The sequence below is a fragment of the Diadema antillarum genome, unplaced genomic scaffold, assembly GCF_040938485.1.
Source record: "Diadema antillarum isolate AM-2024a unplaced genomic scaffold, OU_Dant_1.0 scf00000084, whole genome shotgun sequence".
In the NCBI taxonomy this organism is placed as follows: domain Eukaryota; kingdom Metazoa; phylum Echinodermata; class Echinoidea; order Diadematoida; family Diadematidae; genus Diadema; species Diadema antillarum.
The window spans coordinates 921,250-941,525 of NW_027270973.1; the positions used below are offsets into that span (position 1 = coordinate 921,250).

Consider the following 20,276-nt stretch of genomic DNA (forward strand, 5'->3'; position numbering starts at 1 on the left):
GGGAGTATTCAAAGGGAAAAAAAAGGAATTAACGTGCTGAGTTAACCAACAAAGTGCAGCTTTCCATCTCGATCCCTGAAGGCCACTCTGTCTGGAAAGAGGAAGAAGGGCCTCTTCCCCTCATCTCTCAAGCGCTAGATGAGATCCAACTTGTTTCTCCGATTTTGTAGAACACGCTTGAAAAAAATCTTCTGACACAAAGATCTTCTTCCCCTTAAAATTGCTCTCCTTCAGTTTGACAATGCATGCCTTCCGTACTTTCTCCTTCACGGTGTATGATGTGAAGGCCACCTGTTTGGCTCTCGGACATGTTTTCTGATCTGGAGACGGGTTCTTTGGTGAGGTTGGTGTGCGATGGCATCTCTCGAATGTAGACTCATCTGGAGATAAGCCCACAAATCCATGGAGGAAATCCTGTAGTACCTCGTTGCAGTTTTTTCTAGGGCTTTCCGGCACACCATGAAAAACAAGGTTATTGCGCCGGGATCTGTTCTCTAAGTCATCTATCTTGGCAATCATGTCTTCTCTCTCTGATTTAAGCTTTTTCACTTCTACAATCACATCATTAAGATGGATAGTGCATGCAGTGATTATCTCTTCATTCTCAGACACTTTCAGATTCACTTCATATTCTCCTAATTGCACATTTGTTGACCACATACAAAACCGTAGTCATGGTCAAACCATGGAGCTACAAGTAGCTCCATGGTCAAACGGACCCCTTGCTAGAAATAATGCATAGCAAAAATCACAAACATTAAGGGAACCACATTCCGTCGAGCAATAATGCATGTTCACGCGGGCACGTTTGTTATCGCGATGATTTTTTGTTGCTCTTTTCTTTTATTTAAAAAGGGAAGACTGACTTTATTTGCAAATGCAATGTATCACAATCCACAGACCTTCTCCCTTTTTTCATAACGCTTAGAGTTTATTCGTTCGTGTTCCAGGTCCCCAAGAACCTACCGGTGCTCCCGGTCGCGATTCTTCTGGTTCCCCTGGTGCCCCGTCAAGAGAGAGGGGTAAGTCTGTACACATTGGTTCGTATTTTCTGTTAGCTTATAATGCAGGGGCGTCACCAGCTTTTTTTCAGGGGGGGGGGGTGCGTTTTGACACTAAATGTAACGAGATTTTTTGGACAGACATTATTTTGGAATATAGGAAGCTCTCAATCCCTAGACTTTTACTGTGTTTTGAGGGAAATCAAGCGGGGGAAAGGGCACCGGCGTAGCTAGAATATCATCTGGGGGGTTGTTAGTATGCGAGGGAGCGAGCAAGGGGGGGGGGGGGGGAAGGAGGGTGTGGAAGTGCCTGTTGTCCCCCCCCCCCCCTCCTCCCACGGTGAGAACTTTTTGCATTTTCATGTTGTAAATATACATTTTTTGCGTGTTTTATCGACTTGAAACAGTCCCACTTGTTTAAGGTATCAATACATTTTGAAGTAAATTGTTATTCAACAATTTGCCTATAAATGGTATATAAATAAACTTCTAGTAATAATTCTTACACTGATGTCATGAACGCTACCGAGCCCGAGCACCCCCCCCCCCACCCCCTCCGCAGTTACGCCACTGCTTTTAGGTGAAATAATTCATGATTTCTTGAAGTGTTATATCTGCGATAATATGTGGGTAGAAATTAGATAAGAAGAATTTTTTTTTACCCATTCATGCGGAGAGGCAACCCGATTATCAGGTAATTTTAATGTGCATTGGAACTGATTTTGACATTACTATCCCATTAAACTTTCAACTTTCAACTTTATTTTCACCTCCATCAAAATGAACAAAGAAATTATGTACATTGCATATACACGGGATATTTGTGATACAGAACAAAATTTGAAAAGGTACATAAGAAAATTATGAAAATGAAAAGTAGATGCGATTACATCTTTGTTAAATACATAAAGCGTATAATGCAAGTCAACTAAGGATGAGGATGGAAGTGGAGGGTCCCACTAAGAAGCAAAGCTTGTACGATATGGGACCCTCAGAAAATACACAAAATAAACGGAGTACCCGTTTAAGCGATACCCGATTACGCGGAGAGTACTGTAATACGATTCACCGAGGAGAACACATTTTCAACTATCGTGAATATTAGATTGAATGACAAAAATATAATGGTGCATCATTTGCTAGCAGTCTAAGCAGTGTTTAAGCCATTGCTTCTCTCTCTCTCTCTCTCTCTCTCTCTCTCTTCCTATCTTTACTTGAGCTACAAGAGGTGCCGCATTACTTATCAGATTAGTGAGAAAAAATCCTAATGAGCGCAAAGTGTGGTATGCACAACTTTTTTGATGGGAAAACTTTCATGATAGTTTCTCTATTTGTTTCGTCCCTGCAGGTCTGAACGCTCAGCCTGACCAAGAGGCTGTGTTTAAGAGGGAGTGTGATGAATGTCCCATGCTAATGCAGCGTCTGCGGATGTGTGCTGGTAAGTTGGGCATAATAATTATTCCAAATATATAATCAAACATTAGCTGTATGCTACTGTAACTGGTATTACACTGTTTGCAACTCGGGAATGAGACGATGGAGGGTGGATGTTCTTCTACTGTCATGTGTGTGTGTGGGGGGGGGGGGATTAAAAGGATAGTAAAAACTATTTTTCTCTGCTACTTTCTAATGTTTGGAGTGTTAGTAAAAGAGGTCGAGGTGAATAAAAGACACATCAGGGAGTTTCGATGGGAGACGCAGGATGGGAGACGCGGGATATGCAACCAACCTGGAACGACCGCGTTCTTCGGTCCGTCGCCCATTCGTAAATGTGCGACGCAGTAGTTCAGTTTGGTGGGCTGTCCCAGGTGCAGATGTGCGTCTGACATACAAGTATGTAGTAATTCTTCGACTTCGTAATGAGAAATGTATGACTGACAACAGACAGACCTTGAGCACTTTTGTCTGTGACCGCGAGCTCAAACTTCATACAATAATTTGATATCATACAGAAGTTAATCGGGGAGCAAATTACGGGTATTTCGCGTAGTGTGTGAGCACGGCAATTGTCAAATGTGCGTACTATTCTCGAACTTATTTTGGCCTACTACGTTAAAGAATCGAGATGACGTAGGACTTCAAGCTCGTAACTATGCCAACGGCAGAAATTTGTATCCGACACGCAAAATTATCGTCTGCGTCCTTAAAAGTAAAACATAGTTGTGGTACGCCTGTAGGATTGTCGAATTTCGTTCCAAAATGTGCAGGTAGGGCCTATGCCTAGTGGAATAACCAAAGAGATTATAAAATCTTTTTGGGAATAACGCTGTTAACATACAAAATGAAAGCATACAAAATGAACGTGCGCCTATATGTATAAAATATGGCGATCACGAACTGAGTGCATTATTGTCTGAAATAGGGCCGAGTTGACTCTGAGACCGAGTTAGCCTCGATCGTTCTGGAATAAAAGTCGGTATACCGGCGACCTTTATTACCTCCACCAAGGGGGGAGGTTACTGTATGTTTTCGTTACCGTTGGTTTGTTACCTCCGCCAGGGGAGGAGGTTATGTTTTCGTTACCGTTGGTTTGTTCGTTCGTTCGTTCGTTTGTCTGTGCGCAAAATACTAGTATAAAGTATTGAACAGATTGAAGTGAAACTTGCAGGAAAGGTTGAGAATGACACAAGTACCAAACGATTAACTTTCGGTAATAATCCGAGACTTTTTGGGGAATTTATGACGGATTTTTGATATTTTGGCAGATAGGGTCAATGAACTTGGGAGTTCAGGCTGGGCGTATTTGAGGTTTGTATGCACGCCAGCGTTGCCAGGTCCCAACAGAGCAAAATCACCAAAAGGCTTGTAAAAAATCACCAAAAGCCATCAAAAATCACCAAATTTGGAAAAGCGTAGGTAAAGCTTCAATTTCAAGACAAAATTATATCAATAAACCTTTATCAAACACTGCGCGAGTCTCGGTGCAATTTTCGGCGCACCGTAGTCACACACACTAAGTGCAAAATGTGTACGATGTGTATGGATATATGACTATGAGTGTTTGTGTGTGTCGCTGTGACCTAAAAAAAAAAGGGGGGGGGCACATGTTATGTTTCTGCAGGAAATAAGGGGAAAACTTTGGGCAAAATGCATTTTCTTTTTCAATTAGTGTGATTATTTTTTATGGGTCTAAAAATCACCAAAAAGTTACCAAAAATCACCAAATTTTGATTTGGTTACCAGGCTAAAATTTTGTCACCAAACAACTTCAAAAATCACCAAATTTCAACCTTTTTGGTTCCCGAAATCACCATCTGGCAACACTGATGCACGCACTAAAGTGCGTGCCCTAGTTTATGTTATAAAATGGGTTCAAGAACGTACCTTACGAAAAAGTCCTGTGGTACTCCTGTGGTAATTACCACAGGACGGTACCACAGGACAGTACCACAGGGCAGTACCACAGGACAGTACCACAGGAATTGTCCTGTGGTATTTTGGGACATACCACAGGACAGTACCACAGGAATTCCTATGGTATTTTGGGACGTACCATAGGGCAGTCCCACAGGAAAGTACAGGACCGGTACCACAGAACAGTACCACAGGAAAGTACCACAGGAATTCCTGTGGTATTTTGGGACGTACCACAGGGCAGTACCACAAGAATTCCCGTGGTATTTTGGGACGTACCACAGGGCAGTACCACAGGACTAGTACCACAGGAACTGTCCTGTGGTATTTTGGGACAGTACCACAGGACAGTACCACAGGTCGATCATTACCACACAGCATTTCCATGGTACCACAGGAGAGTACCACACAGGATAGATCGAAAAAAAAAAATCTGGGAGAATTTTAGCCACATATCAAGGAATATTCCTGATAGGTGAGTGATGGATTTCAGGACAAACATGGCCGTACTTAATAACCTGTCCTACTCCTAACATATAACCTCAAACGAGAGTCCAATGGCCAAGTGCCAATCTAGTCCTATAATAGATCTATATAGTCATATTCTATTCCTAGGTAGCCATTGACCGTATCAGTACATATATATATGGCCGTCTATCCGTAAAGCATTAAGGCATGGTTACTAACTCGATTATGCTTTATTATCAAGATATGAAATTACACTTTCATAACAATATCTATGATATTGGGAATGACATAACATAATTAGACAATCTTTCATAAAGTTCAAAGTAAGTTCCATCATTAATACTTTGACTTTTTAAGTCATATATGTATTTTCTAAAATCTAGAGTGCTTTTTATGAATATTCATGAGCTATGTAAAAATTTGTACCACAGGAGTACCACAGAAGTACCACAGGAGTACCACAGAAGTCCTTATGAAATTTCTCATGCTTTACATCAGCACTTTCACTAAATAGGTAATACTGTACATAGGAGTATAGGACAGGATAAGTAATGGCAAATCAATTGCTATAATGCACAGCATAACTCATCTATCAATTGATTGAGGAATATTAATATGTGCTTTTTTGTTTGTATTTTTGTTATGAATTTCAGTTGATTCTGCCTTACAATTTTTCTGTGTGGTACTCCTGTGTGGTACTGCTATTTGATATTCTCCTGATGTGATAGTCCTCTGGTATAAAATGCTAAGAAAAAAAAAGAATATCCTGTAGCATTTTTCTGTGGTACTTACGAATTTAATTTGCTGTGCGGTACTTCTGTGTGGAATAGCACCATATTATGATTTTCCTGTGGGATTTTGGACAGTTCCTGAGGTACTCTCCTGTGGTATACATCGAAAATTACCACAGGAATTCCTGTCGTACTGTCCTGTGGTACGTCCCAAAATTTCACAGGACAATTCGTGTGGTATTGTCCTGTGGTACGTCCCAAAATACCACACGACAAGTCATGTGGTACTGTCCTGTGGTACTATCCTGTGGTACTTTCCTGTGGTACTGTCCTGTGGTACGTCCCAAAATACCACAGGACAAGTCGTGTGGTACTGTCCTGTGGTACTATCCTGTGGTACTGTCCTGTGGTACTGCCCTGTGGTACTGTCCTGTGGTACGTCCCAAAATACCACAGGACAATTCCTGTGGTACTGTCCTGTGGTATGTCCCAAAATACCACAGGACAAGTCGTGTGGTCCTGTCCTGTGGTACTTCCTGTGGTACTGCCCTGTGGTCCTGTCCTGTGGTACGTCCCAAAATACCACAGGACAAGTCGTGTGGTACTGTTCCTGTGGTACTATCCTGTGGTACTTTCCTGTGGTACTGCCCTGTGGTATGTCCCAAAATACCACAGGACAAGTCGTGTGGTACTGTCCTGTGGTACTTTCCTGTGGTACTGTCCTGTGGTACTTTCCTGTGGTACTGTCCTGTGGTACGTCCCAAAATGCCACAGGACAAGTCGTGTGGTACTGTCCTGTGGTACTATCCTGTGGTACTGTCCTGTGGTACTGCCCTGTGGTACGTCCCAAAATACCACAGGACAAGTCGTGTGGTACTGTCCTGTGGTACTATCCTGTGGTACTTTCATGTGGTACTGTCCTGTGGTACTGCTCTGTGGTACTGTCCTGTGGTACTGCCCTGTGGTACTGTCCTGTGGTACTGTCCTGTGGTACGTCCCAAAATACCACAGGACAAGTCGTGAGGTACTGTCCTGTGGTACTATCCTGTGGTACTGTCCTGTCTTACGTCCCAAAATACCACAGGACAATTCCTGTGGTAGTGTCCTGTGGTACTATCCTGTGATACTTTTCTGTGGTACTGTCCTGTGGAACTGCCCTGTGGTACTGTCCTGTGGTACATCCTAAAATACCACAGAACAAGTCGTTTGGTACTGTCCTGTGGTAGTATCCTGTGGTACTTTCCTGTTGTACTCTCCTGTGGTACGTCCCAAAATACCACAGGACAATTCATGTGGTACTGTCCTGTGGTACTGTCCTGTGGTACTTTCCTGTGGTAATGCCCTGTGGTACTGCCCTGTGGTAATGTCCTGTGGTACTGCCCTGTGGTACATCCCAGAGTACCACACGAGCCTGTGATACAGTACCACACAGTTCCTGTGTTAACATATATTTGTGTGGTACATTGTGTGGTACCAACCAGTACCACAGGGAGTACCACATGAGCCTGTAAAACAGTACCACACAGTTCCTGTGGTAACATTTATTTATGTGGTACATTGTGTGGTACTGACAAGTACTACAGTGAGTACCCTACAAGCCTGTGGTACAGTACCACACAGTTCCTGTGGTAACATTACAAGTGTGTGGTACATTGTGTGGTACCGACAAGTACCACAGGGAGTACCACAGGACTTTTTTGTTAGGGATAGGAAGCGCTGAAATGAGTCACGTGGGCTTTGATTACTTTAGTACCATTGCACTGCAGTACCAGTGCGCACTCAATCAGTTGTTACAAGTGCGTCGCGCGCTACTATACGCGCTGTCAATCCTGTAAACAACTTCCAGTTCGGGCTGCCGGCCGGCCGGCCTTTCTTGTGTGCGTGGTGGCGTACGTATACATGTGCGGGATTTCCGAGTGCGACGTGCTTGACTCGACTATCTCGAGCGAGTGCTACATGTAGCTGATTGGTATTGACAAACAAAGGTAAGTCAAAAATGCTGTTAGTTTTCGACCCATTTTATAAAACAAATGATGCATAGGATTATTTCGTGGCGTTAGTGGAGATTCTCGGGTATTTACAATGTAGTGCAACATGCACTCGGCTTCGCCTCGTGCATGTTTCACAATTGTAAATACCCTCGAGTGCGCTACGCCTCCACTAACGCACTCTATCCTGTGCATCATAAATTTGTATACTAGGGCGAGGCGCGCCGTGCATCTGAGGGTTTATGACGTATCAAAGGCTTCTATATTGGGGATCTCGGGCATTTTTTCAGTGGGTGGAAATCACTTATCTCCATATGGAAGAGCAAGATCATCGATGGAAAGTAACTGCTTGGCGGAGGTCTGCGCATTCGGAGTGCTTTTCTAGTTAGTGAGTTCGTTCGTTTGTTTGTCCGTGTGCAAAATAGCTCAAAAAATAGTTAACGGATCTGGATGAAACTTGCAGGAAAGGTTTAGAATGACACAAGTAACAAACGATTAACTTTTGGTAGTGATTCAAGAATTTTTTGGGAATTTATGAAGGATTTTTGATATTTTGGCAGGTAGGGTCAATGAACTTGGGAGTTCAGGCTGAGCGTATGCACCTGAGGTTTGCATGCGCGCACTAAAGTGCGTGCTCTAGTTTCTGCTAGGGCGAGGCGCGCGGTGCAGCTGAGGGTTTATGACGTAACAAAGGCTTCCAAATTGGGAAATCGGGCGACTTTCAGCACACAAAGTACGTATGGATGGAAATCACTGATATCTCTATGGAAGAACAAGATCAGTGGTGGAAATGAGCTGCATGCTTGGCGGAGGTCTGCGCTCTCAGAGTGCTTTTCTAGCTATTATTATTATTTTTTAATCTTAAAACTCCAAAATAACTCATCGTCCCAGCAAATCGCGTCAGTCAGGTAAGTTTCTTGGTAGACTCTTTCGATACATGTATATTGCAAGCAAATATGAAATGGTGCAAGACGGGTTTGGCATAATCGTGATATAGTCCCCACCGCTGCGTGTCCCATCCATCGTAACGCCGTGATCCATGTGTATGGGTATATGAGCGTAGTAGTCCATGGGCCAAGACCCGAAAATGGGTTATTGGTAGCACCTGAGGGGGCAAAACCTTTTTGGTGTCATTTTGTTCGTCGGACATAGATATGCTTATCAAGCTATGATAGCATTTCCAAATGAGTTATATTATAATAAATTAATTTTTAACCAATTTGGTCTCGTTTTTATATCCCTATACTTCTGAATCGAAACTAACCGCTATGCAAAGAAGAGCACTGTCTTCTGTATGTCCACAGGTGTTCTGGCAGTGCACTTAGTCTTTATTCAAGGCAGCGAAGGGAATATCCAAAGGGTTATGATGTTCACAGCTGTCATACGGTGCGCTTAGTCTTTATCTAGAACAATGTTTCGTTATCATATCTAAAGTTCCTAATAAAAGGGATTATCTATGCTGTTTTTCATACTATTCTCTCGACAAATACATCAGTTTTAAACAAAAATCACTCTATTCATTTACAATATTATTACCTCCGCCAAGGGAGGTTTATGTTTTCGTTACCGTTGGTTTGTTTGTTCGTTCGTTCGTTCGTTAGTTAGTTAGTTTGTTAGTTAGTTTGTCCGTGTGCAAAATAACTCAAAAAGTAGTTAACGGATTGGGATGAAACTTGCAGGAAAGGTTGAGAATGACACAAGTAACAAACTTTTGGTAGTGGTCCGAGAATTTTCTTTTGGGAATTTATGAAGGATTTTTGATATTTTGGCAGGTAGGGTCAATGAACTTGGGAGTTCAGGCTGCGCGTATTTGAGGTTTGCCTGCGCGCACTAAAGTGCGTGCTGTAGTTTCTGTTGGGGTATATAAAGGCGCGCCGTGCAACTGAGGGTATATGACGTAACAAAGGCTTCTATTTGGGAAATCAGGCAACTTTCAGCACACAATGCTGTAAGTACGTATGGGTGGAACAAGATCAGTGGTGAAAATGATTTGCATGCTTGGCGGAGGTCTGCGCTCTCAGAGTGCTTCTCTTGTTTATTATAGTGTATTGTGTACCAATACACTGTTTTTGCATTATCTTTCATTGTTGGATGGAAATAAAGCGACATTAGCATGGTATTAGCGTTTTCAACGTAGCGCTTTCACCGGAAAATTATAAATAATTTAAAAATACGGTAAAACTCACGAGGAATTGCTTTTTTTGTTGTTGTTTTTAGATAAAGGGATATACACCGTATTATAAGCTTTGGATATATCCTTCGCCGTCTTGAATAAAGAGTAAGCGCTGTGGACATCATAACCTTTGGATATTCCCTTCGCTGCCTTGAATAAAGACTAAGCGCTCCACGTTTACAACGGAACACTTGTGAACATACAGAAAAGACAGTGCTCTTCTTTGTATAACGGTTAGTTTCGATTCAGAAGTACAGGGATACAACAACGAGACCAAGTTGGTTAAAAATTAATTTATCATGACTAAGCTACTCATTTGGAAATGCTATCACAGCTTGATAAGCATATCTATGCCAGACAAACAAAATGACACCAAAAAGGTTTTGCCACTTCAGGTGGTACCAATATCTGGCCTGGCTCATGGAATATAGGTGTCGGTGCTTGTGCGTGTAGGGCCTTCATGTTTTTCTGTATTATGAAATCAGTGGTTACATTTTCTTTATTCCGAAGATTTCATTATTCCAGAAGATTCCAGAAAATAAAATAAGGTTACTTTTTCCGAATGTTCGTTATTCTAAAATTGTGGCTGGTTATGCCAAACAAGATTAACGATAACTATAACAAAAAGAGAGAGGTATTTTCTCTGTGGGGGATTCAAAGCCACAGGGAATAATTATGTAGAGGTGGGAAAGGTTTATTTGCAATGGGAGTACGGCGTATACTGGAGTAGAATAACGGCCAGGTTCAAATTCGTCGTTGGTATAATTCTCTGCCACTCAGTGAATGCCTTTTTTTCATTTTTGTTGTTTGTTCTTCATTATTTTCTGTCTTTTTTCTTTCTTTTTCGACTTCAGAACTGCAAACGCCTCAGCGTAATAAGGGGCTATGTTTGAATGAGAGCCTGTTAATGTTTCCATTCGTTATGTTTGCGTGATAAACATGATAAATACCCCTCGGTCAATTATCCTAAATGAGTGAACAGTTCACCATGAGGCACATTTGTTTATTAGTTCTCTCTCCCTCCACCTATCTATTTTTTAATCTATCTATCTCCATCTCTTTCCCTCCACAGGGTTCTGCGCTTGGTACGCTGATATGTCTAAGCGTGACCACGGGGTTGAGTTTGAAAGAGAGCTTGGTAAGTCTGCGCACATTAATTTTGTACGTCCTTCCTCATGACCAATACAAAAAATATATTTTTTATGTGTCTATCGTATTTCTCTCAATATGTGATTTTGGTTACATTGGTTCTAATTTCTATTTACGTGTATTTGTTCGACTAGATATGACTTTTATCATAATTGCTTTGGTTAAGGTGGCAGTTGCTCATAAAACTTTGTTTTTCTTGCTGTCTCCACATTCTATTACATTTGTATTGTGAATTCAAATTTACATACACTGTATGTACCTTGTCTGAATATTTTGTTCTGTTTGAATAAAATAAACACGAATTGATTTGAACTGAAAAATAAAGGGAAAATGATATTTTTCACCTGTCTGCTGTTTGTTGTTATCGTTTAAAGGTATACATGTTCTTCAACTTACCAGATAAAAAGATAAGACACATTTTTACATCTTCTATCTTTAAAAAAAAATGAGATTTAAATTTATCTGGTAGGCCTATATCATATACTTATCTGGGACTAAGAGGCTAAGAGGCACCTTATCGCATAAGCAATCATCATGCTTATTCAAAACAATTCTGCCTTTCATAGGTTTGCCCATTTACTTAAAATTTGTTTCTTACCTGAATTTAAAGAGACTTGCCTATTTTTCTTTGCACGGATAACATCAATTGTAATTATTCATTATGACTCAACGTGGCTTAAATATTTGTGACACTTGGGTTTTCAAGCCAATCAAGAGGAATATGTTTAATTAAAAAATTGTATTTTCTTCTATCGGGTTGAGAACTTCAAAGTTTAACACAAATTCTTCACATAATCTATAATGACAAGGTAAAGGTGGATTAAATTAGTCCGCAATTGTACGAACATTTTTAGCATACCAAGTATCATTATATAAAATCTGCTTGGATTTTGAACGAATTAGTCTGTTAAACCACAACGACTGACAAAAAACAAGGTCTGAAAATTTATGTCCGAAATAAACAAAAGACGCCTTCTCTCTGAAACAATACCATGTACTCTCTAAAAAAAATCGAGTGAAAATTTTCACTCTTGAAGGAGTGAATACAAAAAAGAGTGAATTTTGAGTGAAATTGGAGTGAATTACGAGTGAAAATTTTCGTTTTCACTCATTTTGGAGTGACGTCAGGGATCACTCGAAGATTTGGGAGTGATCCCTGACGTCACTCTAAAACGAGTGAAAACGAAAATTTTCACTCATAATTTTAGAGAGTACATGAAGATTCTGCTAACTGTATGATATTCAAAGACCTGAGTATACATTCAGGAGCATAAGATTTTTATAACACATCTCTGTCTGGATTATTTTTTTCTATAAAGGATAATTCAATAGTTTTTCACAAACAATTATAATTTTTATCAAGCAAGCATTTCACCCACGACCTTTTTTGAGCAAGTGCGAACATCTGAACATCAGTCATTCGCAAGCCACAGTGAAGATAATCATTACACATCATTTTTCTCTGCACCCTATCTCGACCTCCATTCAAAATGAATTTATAAAATAGCTTATTAAGTTCTTTAAAAATTAGGGGAGTTATCTTTATACAGAGAGCAGAAAATAATTATAATAGCTGCGGTAACACCAGTTTTGAAACACATATTTTACCAATTAAGGAAAGATTTCTCATTCCCCAACAATTGAGAGTTTGTTCAATTCTTTTCAATCTCTCTTTATAATTAAGATTTAAAAAAATCCGAGATTTAGAGAAAAATCATTTCCAAATGACTTAAAGTTTGAAGTTTTCTAATTAATTCCTTGAGCTAAAGGAGGAACTTCCTTACACCCGGCTTTTTACTTCCAATCCATATAGCTTCTGATTTGCTTCTGTTATTCTATAGTGAGATATTGATCCAAAAATATGCAAAGTATCAAAAAGGTGATCAAATGAGTCCTTTGAACCATTTATGAAACAAACTGAGTCATCAGCTAATTAAGAAATCTTTGCTTCCTGGTCCCCAAGTGAAATACCATTAATAATGTTATTTTGCCGAATTGACAAGTCATTACTTCTATCACAAATAAAAATGAATATGGAGATATACACTGTAAAAACATCAGTGTTAGATTTAACACCATGGGTGTTAAATCTAACACCGATCAAACTTCAATAGAGGACCACACCCACATGTGTAGAAAATGCACTGTGATGGTGTTGAAAAGTGTTCACTTGACACTTCGTGGTGTTAATTTGACACTGTACTTGGTGTTATTTTGACACTGTACTGGTGTTAATTCAAAAATGACACCACATGGTGTTGATTTGATATTTGTTGGTGTTAACATCAATGGTTTAACACCCGTCCAGCTTCAATAAGAGACCACACCAGCTGGTGTTACTGTGGTGTAAATTTATTTTCACAATTTTTCAAAAATCTAGTATTTTAATGTAAAATATTTGATCGTCTTGTTTAAATTAAAAATCAACAAGAAGTGCAGTTACTAAGAAACTCTTCAAAAACAGTTTTATATTTGGAAATGACACCCGGAGGTGTTAATTTTACACCATAAATGAGCACCGAAAATTTAACACCAGCTAGGTGTTCACTATTTAACACTGGACTTTTTGCAGTGTAGGACAACCTTGAAAAATACCCCTTTGCATATTAATACAATTAGTTAAAAAGCCATTATTCATTACATAACTTTGTATTCCTGAGCAGGCGCGCCGGAAGCAGTTTTGGATTGGGGGGGGGGGGGCAAACATTGGAGGGGGCTCAAGATTAGACCATGCATATGTTACACAATATACACATACACACACACACACACACACACATCTATTATATATATATATATATATATATATATATATATATATTATTATTATTTTATGTAAAGTGGCGTACGGTGGGTCGAAACATGGGGGGAACCATAAAGTAATTTTGACGGTCTGTATGCTTGTGCGTGTGTGCGTGAGCAATAATGGGACTACAGTACATTACGGAATGTGATACATTCAACAACGCAGTCATTGAGGAACATTGTAAGTTTTCCTTACATGGATTATGGAATGATGGTGTGAAACGATCGACAAATTAGATACTGTCAGCAACATAAGGTGAATGGCATAACAATAAAATGCGAGCGAGCGAAGCGAGCGAGCTTGAAAATTTTGATATTCTACAGTTCCAAAACTGGAGTTTTAATTGTAGCTATATACATATTTCGCTTTGAAATAAATGGGGGCGCATCGGGCGCAACTGCTGGCAATTATTGGCAGCAACACTAGGAGAATGGCATAACGATTCAATGCGAGCGAGCGAAGCGAGCAAGCTTGAAAATTTTGACATTCTACAGTCCCAAAACTGGGGTTTGTAGCTTTATCTTTCACTTTGGAAATAAATGGGGCGGCGCATCGGGCGCAACTGCTGGCAATTACTGGCAGCTACATTAGGAGAATGGCATAACGATTCAATGCAAGCGAGCAAAGCGAGCGAGCTTGAGAATTTTGACATTTTACAGTCCCAAAACTCCCGTTTGTAGCTATATCTTTCGCTTTGGAAATTAAGGGGGGGGGGGCATCGGACGCAACTGCTGGCAATTACTGGCAGCAACATTAGGAGAGTGGCATAACGATTCAATGCGAGCGAGCGAAGCGAGCGAGCTTGAAAATTTTGACATTTTACAGTCCCCAAACTCCCGTTTGTAGCTATATTTATCTTTCGCTTTGGAAATTAAGGGGTGGGGGCATCGGGCGCAACTACTGGCAATTACTGTCAGCAACACTAGGAGAATGGCATAACGATTCAATGTGAGCGAGCGAAGCGAGCGAGCTTGAAAATTTTGACATTCTAGAGTCCAACAACTGCCGTCGTAGCTATGTTTTTCGCTTTAGAAATTAAGGGGGAGGCGCACCGGGCTCAACTCCTGGATGCGAGCGAGCGAAGCGAGCGAGCTTGAAAATTTTGACATTTTACAGTCCAAAAGCTGCCGTTTGTAGCTTTATTTTTTCCCTTTTATTCATATAGATCTACATATTTATTTTATTTTCTTTGTTTATTCATTTATTTTCATTATCATTATTTCTATTTGTTTATTTTATTTTATTTTATTTTTTTTTTTTTGGGGGGGGGGGCTTTTTTTTTGGGGGGGGGGGGGCAAAAATGCGTTTTGCCCCCCCCCCCCCACTTTTTGGATTGGGGGGGGGGCGGCCGCCCCCCCTGCCCCCCCCCCCCCCCCCCCACTTCCGGCGCCTATGTTCCTGAGTATATCATACCTTTATCCAATCAATAAAACAATCTCCAAAGTTAAAGTGTTTCAAAAGATCATGCTTAACACTATCAAATGCCTTTTCTATATCATATAATCAGATAACACCGGAAATATCATTGATATCAGCATATTCAATGATATCTAAAATAAGGTGTATTTTATTACCAATAAATCCTACTTAAAAAAAAGATTGATCTAAATGAATTAAACTATTTATGTATTTTTTTTCAAACAAGTAGCTAAAAAGTTTGGTAAAATTCTATAATCAACTGACAGTAGTGTTATGTAGGTTTATAATTCTTAATATAATATCATCTATATTATAGATGATCTTTATCCTTCTTTGGGAGTAAAATTATCATATCATTTCTTTGAGAAAAGACATTAATTCACTTTGCATAGAATAATCATAAGAGTTCAGCAACATATCACAAATATCAGGCCAAAAACTATATAAATATAATGTATATATATATATATATATATATATATGTATATAAGGTTTCTCAAGAGAAGCTTTTTCATCTTCTGTTAATTTTGGGATATCAATATTGTTCTAAAATACTTCACTTCTGCGGCCAACATCATTTATGGAGTCATCATCTTTACAAGAATACAGTTTACTATAAAAAATCGCTTATTTCTTTTGAAATAACAGTTTGGTCCACAATTAAATTTCCTTTACTATCATAATCTGTTTATACTCTTATTTTGCAATTGCCTATTTTCTAATTTACAAACATATTTAGAACTTTTTTCTCCCTCTTCTAACCAACGAACTCTAGAACGAATAATATGACCTGTAGTTTCAAAATCTTACATTTTATTTGATTTGGTTTCCATTTCCTCCAATAATAAAAAAAAGAAATCATGGTCTGAAGTGTTTGCGACATTGGATAATTTCATCCTTATTCTACCAATTTCAGCGAGCAGTTTATCTTTTTCTCTATTTCTTTCTCTCTTTTTTTTCTAGTTGTATATTCTATACACACACCCGTAATCACACACTTTAAGGAATCCCACAAAATATTAGGATTACACTGTGAACCTTTGTGAATATCTTTGAAGTAGTTTATCTTATCCTTTAATAACCAAACTAACAAATTCAGTATCATGATTTAGAAAATACCATTTCAGCTTCCCCAATCCCCGTCTTTTCATTGGTTGATTATTAGTAAACTCCAAAGAAACAACAGAATGATATGATTTGATTCCAGGGATAATTTTAGATTTAACACAATTATGTAAAAACAAAAATATTTGAAACAAGGATGAATAAAATCTAATCGAGACAAAACCCTCGGGGTATTCTGATGCCTTGTGTATTGTTTCAATGTGGAATGAAAATTTTTCCATATACATGTGTCACATTATCCAAAATCCTCCATTATGACCGACAACATTTCACTGGATTTTATACTAGAGTGGCGTGTTCTACCACCCTGGTAATCCAAGGGGCTGATGACTGTATTAAAATCAATCCCCTCCCACAATTAACGATGAACCAAATTATATTTTCATCTTCACCAAACACTTCTAATAAAAAATTGGGATCGTTATTATTCGGAGCATATACATTTACCAAAATTACAGATAAACCATTCAACAGTGCATCAGTTATCAAAAATCTATCATTAGGGCCCCTAAGAGTTGACCTTGACAGATCCAGAATTTCTTATTAATGTGGCAACCCCCTTCTCTTTAGATGAAAATCTTGAGAACCAAGCAGATTCCCCCTAATGACATTTCCAATAATTCTCATCATTTTTTTTTCTGAGTGTGTATCCTGCAAAGACATAATATTGCTATTAATACTTTTCATAATATTAAAAACCTTCCTTCCTTTCACATGGTCTTGCAATCCACGGCAATTAAAAGAGCGCAATTTCAATTACATTTTGCTACCAAATGAACTCCATGGTCACAATATCTGAAAATTACTGCTTTACAAACACACAAGTACCTGTGCATTTAAATCCCCAACAGAATGTATCCTGTAACCTCATAAAGCATACAATATCCGTGTACGAAATACTACAGCTGCCATTATACAAACGTAGCATATCAAAATCAGTGTCATAATGAATTAAAAGAAAAAAAAGAGATGAAAAAAGACATATTGAGACAAACATAATATTTTATACAGGAGGGAAAGCACAAGATGAGATATAGGACCTAAAATCAAAACTCGGTCCTGAATGCGTGCGCTGAAAACCCCCACGGAGATCATGACAAAACATGGAGCCACCAAAAGACTGTCCAGAGAGTAGAAACTCACATGTTGTTGATCAAACAATATCAGTAACAAATCAATGCAGTGCAGTAACGTTGGTTGAAGCTAAAATAAAGTTAAAATAAACGGCCTCAGGGAATGATACTATACAAGTGAAAGTCAACATCCGTTTACACCTCTTGGGGAGTATTCAGAGGGAAAAAAAAAGGAATTAACGTGCTGAGTTAACCAACAAAGTGCAGCTTTCCATCTCGATCCCTGAAGGCCACTCTGTCTGGAAAGAGGAAGAAGGGCCTCTTCCCCTCATCTCTCAAGCGCTAGATGAGATCCAACTTGTTTCTCCGATTTTGTAGAACACGCTTGAAAAAAATCTTCTGACACAAAGATCTTCTTCCCCTTAAAATTGCTCTCCTTCAGTTTGACAATGCATGCCTTCCGTACTTTCTCCTTCACGGTGTATGATGTGAAGGCCACCTGTTTGGCTCTCGGACATGTTTTCTGATCTGGAGACGGGTTCTTTGGTGAGGTTGGTGTGCGATGGCATCTCTCGAATGTAGACTCATCTGGAGATAAGCCCACAAATCCATGGAGGAAATCCTGTAGTACCTCGTTGCAGTTTTTTCTAGGGCTTTCCGGCACACCATGAAAAACAAGGTTATTGCGCCGGGATCTGTTCTCTAAGTCATCTATCTTGGCAATCATGTCTTCTCTCTCTGATTTAAGCTTTTTCACTTCTACAATCACATCATTAAGATGGATAGTGCATGCAGTGATTATCTCTTCATTCTCAGACACTTTCAGATTCACTTCATATTCTCCTAATTGCACATTTGTTGACCACATACAAAACCGTAGTCATGGTCAAACCATGGAGCTACAAGTAGCTCCATGGTCAAACGGACCCCTTGCTAGAAATAATGCATAGCAAAAATCACAAACATTAAGGGAACCACATTCCGTCGAGCAATAATGCATGTTCACGCGGGCACGTTTGTTATCGCGATGATTTTTTGTTGCTCTTTTCTTTTATTTAAAAAGGGAAGACTGACTTTATTTGCAAATGCAATGTATCACAATCCACAGACCTTCTCCCTTTTTTCATAACGCTTAGAGTTTATTCGTTCGTGTTCCAGGTCCCCAAGAACCTACCGGTGCTCCCGGTCGCGATTCTTCTGGTTCCCCTGGTGCCCCGTCAAGAGAGAGGGGTAAGTCTGTACACATTGGTTCGTATTTTCTGTTAGCTTATAATGCAGGGGCGTCACCAGCTTTTTTTCAGGGGGGGGGGGGGGTGCGTTTTGACACTAAATGTAACGAGATTTTTTGGACAGACATTATTTTGGAATATAGGAAGCTCTCAATCCCTAGACTTTTACTGTGTTTTGAGGGAAATCAAGCGGGGGAAAGGGCACCGGCGTAGCTAGAATATCATCTGGGGGGTTGTTAGTATGCGAGGGAGCGAGCAAGGGGGGGGGGGGGGGGGGAGGAGGGTGTGGAAGTGCCTGTTGTCCCCCCCCCCCCTCCTCCCACGGTGAGAACTTTTTGCATTTTCATGTTGTAAATATACATTTTTTGCGTGTTTTATCGACTTGAAACAGTCCCACTTGTTTAAGGTATCAATACATTTTGAAGTAAATTGTTATTCAACAATTTGCCTATAAATGGTATATAAATAAACTTCTAGTAATAATTCTTACACTGATGTCATGAACGCTACCGAGCCCGAGCACCCCCCCCCCCCCACCCCCTCCGCAGTTACGCCACTGCTTTTAGGTGAAATAATTCATGATTTCTTGAAGTGTTATATCTGCGATAATATGTGGGTAGAAATTAGATTAGAAGAATTTTTTTTTACCCATTCATGCGGAGAGGCAACCCGATTATCAGGTAATTTTAATGTGCATTGGAACTGATTTTGACATTACTATCCCATTAAACTTTCAACTTTCAACTTTATTTTCACCTCCATCAAAATGAACAAAGAAATTATGTACATTGCATATACACGGGATATTTGTGATACAGAACAAAATTTGAAAAGGTACATAAGAAAATTATGAAAATGAAAAGTAGATGCGATTACATCTTTGTTAAATACATAAAGCGTATAATGCAAGTCAACTAAGGATGAGGATGGAAGTGGAGGGTCCCACTAAGAAGCAAAGCTTGTACGATATGGGACCCTCAGAAAATACACAAAATAAACGGAGTACCCGTTTAAGCGATACCCGATTACGCGGAGAGTACTGTAATACGATTCACCGAGGAGAACACATTTTCAACTATCGTGAATATTAGATTGAATGACAAAAATACAATGGTGCACTTGAAAACTTACTCTGTATATAAGTCCATGATGTGTGCATCATTTGCCAGCAGTCTAAGCAGTGTTTAAGCCATTGCTTCTTTTCTCTCTCTCTCTCTCTCTCTCTCTCTTCCTATCTTTACTTGAGCTACAAGAGGTGCCGCATTACTTATCAGATTAGTGAGAAAAAATCCTAATGAGCGCAAAGTGTGTTATGCACAACTTTTTTATGCCTCCGCCACGAAGTGGTGCCGGAGGCATTATGTTTTCGGGTTGTCCGTCCGTCCGTCCGTCCGTCCGTCCGTCCGTCCGTCCTTCCGTCCGTCCGTAATAAATTTTGTGGACAGGGTAACTATCAAAATCTTTTAAGGTATCCCAATGAAACTTGGCATGTATGTGTATTAGGGGGTGAAGTTGTGCCTATCAACTTTTGGGTGCACATGGTCAAGGTCAAAGGTCAAAAGGTCAAGGTCAAATACATAAAATTTCACTATTTCCTCCATATCTATGCAATGCCTGAAGATATTTTCTTGAAACTTAGTGCATACATGTATTACCCAATTAAGATTCTCTGGTGAAAGTTTTGGGTCATGAGGTCAAAGGTCAAAGGTCAAAAGGTCAAGTTAAGATATTAAAACTTCACTTTTTTCTCCGTACCTTGG

At 39.6% G+C, this 20,276-nt stretch overlaps 1 protein-coding gene across 1 annotated transcript in view; it reads left to right on the top strand.

Annotated features, from left to right (window-relative positions):
- Positions 1-241: 241 nt before the first annotated feature.
- The window catches only part of LOC139717870 (rab GTPase-binding effector protein 1-like), a 60,075-nt gene continuing 40,040 nt past the window's right edge, over positions 242-20,276 (top strand). Inside the window, exons 1-5 of the mRNA XM_071629359.1 lie at positions 242-293; positions 951-1,022; positions 2,350-2,439; positions 10,788-10,853; positions 18,446-18,517. Coding sequence (XP_071485460.1) covers positions 242-293; positions 951-1,022; positions 2,350-2,439; positions 10,788-10,853; positions 18,446-18,517 — 352 coding nt within the window. The remainder of the gene's footprint in view (positions 294-950; positions 1,023-2,349; positions 2,440-10,787; positions 10,854-18,445; positions 18,518-20,276) is intronic.